The 6550-nt window shown below is 37.5% G+C and overlaps 1 protein-coding gene across 1 annotated transcript; it reads left to right on the top strand.

Moving 5' to 3' along the window:
• The first annotated feature begins 3506 nt into the window (after window positions 1-3506).
• On the top strand, window positions 3507-5711 carry rpl29 (ribosomal protein L29). The gene is made up of 4 exons (XM_034218900.1): window positions 3507-3580; window positions 4016-4068; window positions 4255-4319; window positions 5526-5711. The coding sequence occupies exons 2-4, from the start codon at window positions 4032-4034 to the stop codon at window positions 5625-5627; spliced, it is 204 nt and encodes a 67-aa protein (XP_034074791.1). The 5' UTR covers window positions 3507-3580; window positions 4016-4031; the 3' UTR covers window positions 5628-5711.
• The last annotated feature ends 839 nt before the right edge of the window (window positions 5712-6550 follow it).

Genomic DNA, 6550 nt, shown 5'->3' with positions numbered 1-6550 from the left:
ATCCATACACTATTGTCGATCTTTAGAGCATAATGAATTAAATCAGTGCAACAAAGCAACGTTAAAGCCTAAATGGAAGATTGATAGCTACAGTAGACAGTATAAAAGAGAGATAGTGTGCAATGAATTATTGCCTGAGCTGCAGGTCAGGACAGATGTCTCAAACACAATATCTGTACTTGAGCATTCAGGACCTACCTCCAGTGCAAAACACAAGCTCTCTCTCACACACACACACACACACACACACACACACACACACACACACACACACACACACACACACATAATTCACACAGCAAGAGTGAGAGAATCATTCAGAGTCAATACCAGCTTGATGGTGAAGTGGAGTGACTTAGCGAGTGATATACCAGTGATTTCATCTGATGGAGCACAGTCAAGTGTTTTGTTGTGCTAGGGTAGGTGACGGTTTTGCACAAATACACGACCTCTGCAAATTCTTCCTGCTGGGCAGTCAGACCTAACAATCATTGATTATGTTGTTTAAGGCAACTTTTCAGAACTTTTGCACGCTCAAATGCATTTTGGTCATTGTAGATGTGTAGGAAGTGCGCTCCTTTTCAGGGCGTGACCAGAGTGTGGTGGCTGCATGTTCAGTTGATCCATATGTTGGATCCAAATGTTTGGAAAACCATTCATTAGCTCTCATTCAGGGCACTATGAGCAGTCAAGAAGACCTTACAGTAAACACATTCATGTACAATTGGGTATTTGTTAACTTTTTAATCCCAAATAAAGAACATGTTCCTTTCATTTTAAGTATTCAATACTCTGGTGTTCTCCCCATGTTCTTATATTCATTATCATATGTGTATGTGACACTTCGTGGATCTTCCATTCTGTTTGGTTGTGCCTCCAAAATCCAGAGTCATAATAAGCAGATTCTTTCATGTGTTGAGGTGAAGTGAGTCCCTGAGGGATTGATGCTCTGCTGCTCAAAGACAAGATTTCCTCTCACAGATGAAAAGGAAATGAAAGTGGGTGGGAAGCAGCGCAAAAGAGGGAGCCGGAGAGCAAACAGAGTGAGTTCAGGGGTAAAACTGGGAGAGAAGTGTCAAGTGAGAAACGAGCAAATGACTGAGTTGGAGGCAAAGAAAAAGAGAGCATGGGAAGATGGTTCATGAATTAGAAAAGGGGGGGTTAAAGTGAAAGAAAGTAAAGCAGAGAGGTTAGAATTGTAAAACAGAATACCAACTTCATGTAAATGGACAAAAACTGAGAAACAAAACTATGTAATGTAATGTATTCCAGTGCAATACCACCTTTAACTATGCTGTGCTATATCAGTAGTAGATTAAGCTCCACGTTTCCAAAAAACATGATGAACTATAAATGCTTTTGCAGGCCTGTATACTGTGTTTTTTATATTATTATTATATTCTGCAGCTGTACCGAGTAAAGTTGACAGTGAGACACTTTATTCACATGAAACCTTTTTTTACACAAGTTAGTTCATTAACATTTACATTTAAAAAACACATATACAAAGTGCAAATCACATACAAGTAAAACATTTATCAAGAATTCATACAAATACAACACACTTATGAATGTAGCAACCAGGTCCCATCCTGATCAACCCTTAAACCTACGGACTTTTTAATATGATGTGTTTATCTGATACGAAATCTTACTCAAAGTGTAAAGTAACCATTAGCTGTAGCTGTGATATAATTGCAGTGGAGTAAACAGTACAATATGTCCCTCTTACAGTAAATCACTCCGCAGAACCATCATTATCGTTTACACTAGCTGTGATCTTAAACTAGAACATCCTCCTGACACTAGACCATTCTTTGGTACAGAACAGAGAGAATGACAACAAACGGATCACGGCATCAAATGGAGATGTAAAAGTAATTCAACTGTTTCTATTATATCGAATAGGCAATACAATATCAGGGACACATGTCTAATAAACATAACAAATTATGCGGGTGGACATGCAATGATTTGTCTTTCCTTTTGTTGGACATTTTTCTCAGACATGTAATATCTCAGTACAGCAGACAAGACCTTCATGTTCTTTTATCTAATTAAATTAGTGTCGGTCCTCAGAGAACTGAACGTGTGTGTGTAGGTGTTGAAAAGTGTGTGAACAGAGAATAGATAACAATTAGGGACAGACGGATGGACAGATAGACAGACAGACAGACGGATAGATAGATAGATAAATAGATGGATCGATAGATATATAGATTGATAGATAGATAGATAGATAGATAGATAGAGCCCAATCCAAGTTATCTGGAGCTGTTTGTTTGAAGAATTATCAGTGAATAAAGCGAGATCATCTGGCTTCATTAAAAAAGATTTCACACGGATAACTGAGAACATATTCACAGATATTTTGCAGTACAGTATAAGCTCCCGCTCCCACACCAACAACACTACATGTGTGAAGAATCTCACAGGAAAAGGAAACCAATCCTCTCTTGACCACTATCAGAGCAGAAAATATGAAATAACACATGTACCCAAATCTGTAAATGAATGAGCTGACCTGAGAATGAAAGGAGAAAGAGAAAGTTAGGGACTTGTTTACAAAAATCACTTGGTGTATGAACCAGTGTGTGTGTGTGTGTGTGTGTGTGTGTGTGTGTGTGAAAATATATTAAGTAAAATACTAAATATCAGGTAGACACCCACCAAGTAAACAATATTAGAAAAAGTATGATATCAACAAATATTTTAAGCAAAACATGTATCTTTTAGTCTAAATTACAAATGAATAATGCTAGATGATTTGAGCTAAATATCTAACACCAGCCTGCTTCTGTTTAAGGTTCATGGAAAATTAGTTATTGTGCAATTTTAAGTCAAAATCATGATGTCCAAATCTTCAATTCTGACTTTCAATCAATCAATCAAAGTTTATTTAGCCCACTATCACAAATGTTACATTTGTCTCAGTGGGCTTTACAGTTTGTACAGATTATGAATGATTTCAATGGGTATTTCAATCAAGTTTGATCAATAACTATACATGTGTAAGACTCATCCTTAATGTTTTTTTGTGTATGAAAGAGCTCTCTACTGCACATCAAAGAGTTAAGGCTTATATGAAAAGGAAAACAGAAACAAAGTTATGAGAGGAAAGACAGGAAGGATACAATTCTGTTTACATTGTGACATATCTTTTTGGATAAAGAGACACACTGGGGATCACCTTGTGTTTGTACCCCTGAAAATGATTTATTAATGAATTATTTTAGTGAAGGTAGGTAAGGTGTGTATACCTGTAATATATTGTGTTCTTTTTGACACACACACACACACACACACACACACACACACACACACACACACACACACACACACACACACACACACACACACACACACACACACACACACACACACACACACACACACACACACACACACAGAGGGTGGCTGTCATATGTGTGCACAGGGTGACATCATGTGGTCAGTTGAGGGCTCTCACCGGTAGTTCCATAAACCATCTGCAGGCGGCGCTGATCTCATAATCTTCTTCTTCTTCTTCTGCGGGGTCAAGTTTTCTTCCTCTTCCGGTTGTCGTCTGTTCGTGTGGCAGGTACAGAGTTTTCCCATCTATGTGCACTTTTAAAATCTTCATCAATCTTCGTGTATTTTACACTCAAATACACCAACAGCTACCGAGTGTGATACATAACCTTATTGTTCATATGTATACGGCAATATGTATAAGATTTGATCATCATTAATGGTTACATTTTACATTTGAAAAGTGCTAACGCCGCCGAAAGCCAAGCAGCTAGCGTTCAGTTCAACGCAGTGCACTAAAATGCTCACTTGTAGTCTAATAGCATATTTTTGGTCTTGTATGCACATTTATAATTACACTTCCCTGCTATAATTGTTGCTAGTTTGTCTTTGAACCAACGCATCTGTTTACATGCTGCAAAGCTTCCTGTGCTACCGGCTAGCGATTCAAACATGCACAAAACATGCTGAATAAAGACTAACGTCTACTTTTTCCTTTCTTCAGATAAACAAGTGTCGAAATGGCCAAGTCAAAGAATCACACAACCCACAACCAGTGTAAGTATTATTGCAGTGTGAAGTTTACTCTTTGAGGAGCTTACTTTTGAAAGCTGTAACACAAATGTCTGACTGACTTTACATGCACCACCACTATCCATCTTGTAAAGTGGTCTTTGCAGAAGTGGATGTTGCAAGGTTTGGTATAAACTGTTAGTGTAATTGTTTGTGTCCTTTTCTTAACAGCTCGTAAGGCCCATAGGAATGGCATCAAGAAGCCCACATCTCAGCGATATGAGTCTCTGAAGGGGGTACGTACTGTTTCTGTTGTATGTCTGCATTCAGCCCAGAAATCAGGTTTTTAGTGAGAACCTGGACATTTGAAGTGTTTGCATGAAAGGTGGTTACCTGCAAGTGGAATGTTTCTGTGAACATGAAGCTGGTCAGTATTTAGACGTAACACTCTTGTCAGTCTAACTTTGGAGTCACGGTTTATTCGATTTAGGTGTTTTAGTGGTTCATTTGCTTTTGTGTATTTGGACTAACTAATCTGCGAAACACAGACTCGTTGAGCAATAACCCCCGCCCTAGAGCTTATTTTCAGTCCATATGTGGATTCCAGATTTATCGACACTATTCTGTTTAAGTGGCTGTCTTGAGTCAGTTATTTTTAAGTTGATGAGGCCTCCCAACTAGTTATAGGCTCATATCCATGTATCTTTTTTTTTAAAACAACAAATCACAAGTCTCCTCACGATGCAATTTTCTTTGAAAGGGTTGATCTTTACACTTCTATAGAATGGCAAATTTAAAAAAGAAATTATGTTGGCGAAATCAATTTTCTTCAAATTCTTAAATTAGAGAACGTATGTTTTCACATACATGATATTGAGTGTAAGGAAGATCCTTAGTTATACGTGTTGTTTAGTCACTTTGATAATGTCAAGCCTTGTCTGGAGAATTGTGAAAGTTACGTTTTCTTCCACTAAGCACATCCCCTGGAAGATTATGTGAAAATATATGTTCTTAGTTGGAAGCTGATCTGATTGTGTGCTCATTTATAATAAACTGCTACTTCATCCATCTTCCATGTGGATAACATATTGCACACAAGTGCCTGGAAAATTCTGCTACTATTATTATCAAGGTTGTTGTCATTTATAAAGGGTTTAGAATGATTTGGCTGAAGACGGACTGCTGTGTCTGAATGAGAGTACGTCTGATCTTTGCCACTGGTCAGTCAGTGTTCAACAGTGGCAGCAACTGCAAATGATGTGTTAGCAGATATTTTTAACTTACAGACCTATCATGTCGTTTTTCTTTTTACCCTGATATGAACATATGACGAAGACTAACATTCAAACTCTAACAAGTGTTTTGTTTGTTTTTTGCCAGCTTGAGCCTTTGTGTCTTTCGCTCTGTTTAATTATTATTTTGCTTTAAAACGCATCTTGGAATTGTTCATTACTTCAACACTATAATTCAACACTCACTTTAATTTTCTTTCTTTGCTGCAGGTGGACCCTAAGTTCCTGAAGAACATGCGCTTTGCTAAGAAGCACAATAAGAAGGGCGCGAAGCAGGGACAGAAGACAGAGAAGGCAGTGCAGTCTAAATAGTCATCCGGTCCCTGCCACGTTGTCAATGTTCCATAGACTGTTTCCACCATCACAATAAAGCTATGCTTTGTTAACAAACCACCATCACTTGTTTTCCTTTTTTATTGAATGTGCCTCACTGATTGTATGTAACAAGTCATTTGATTGGGTACCTGGGATTTGTCTTAATTCATCAAAATCAAAATTGGGAATGAAGATTTTAATTTAAGTTTTTTAAATATCGTCAGGTAGCTAATTCATTATACAAATGTAAAAAGCTAAACAATATAACTGCTGCATCTCAAGTTGGATTCTGGTTAGGATCCTTCTCAGGGAAAAATTGATTGTTGAAAATAAACCATATATTTAAGTGTTTGACATTTTAGAAATGTGGTTCTCTAGTGCCTAACAAGCTCTTAAGATAAAGCCTGATACAATCTTAAATTAGCACAAGAGGCCTGCTATCCTCTACTTACTATATTACTGGTTTAGAAATCCCAATCTATCTTGGTTTGTACCTTCCTGTAGGAAACATTGTGGGAAAGGCTGCTGCTGTGCATGGAGTGAACATTATTTCTTTAACAACATCAGATTCTGTTGGTTTTCCAACTCGGCTGTGATCTTTAAGTGCATTACCACTTAGTTAAGCACATTTTTACATTCAAATAATAGAAAACGACAAGGTCATTGTTTTGTCCACTTTTATTTCAATTCCTTGCTTAGTTTAGTTTCATGGCTCATGGCTACAGATCTCTTGGTAAAATAAACACTCATCACTGTCAAGGTATACATAAATTGGGGTTTCTGTCCCTGCAATCCTGCACAAGAAAATAAAAAATGGTCTATTTTTTTTGTATCTAATGGTCCTCGAACAGCCAGTCACACAAGGCAGTAAAGTGAGTCTAGGACAAAAAAGGAGACACTACCATTAAAAAGGTACAACG

Source organism: Gymnodraco acuticeps, unplaced genomic scaffold, assembly GCF_902827175.1.
Source record: "Gymnodraco acuticeps unplaced genomic scaffold, fGymAcu1.1, whole genome shotgun sequence".
NCBI lineage: Eukaryota > Metazoa > Chordata > Actinopteri > Perciformes > Bathydraconidae > Gymnodraco > Gymnodraco acuticeps.
The sequence above is the reverse complement of the archived record's forward strand: the minus strand, read 5'-3'. Positions and strand labels throughout refer to the sequence as shown.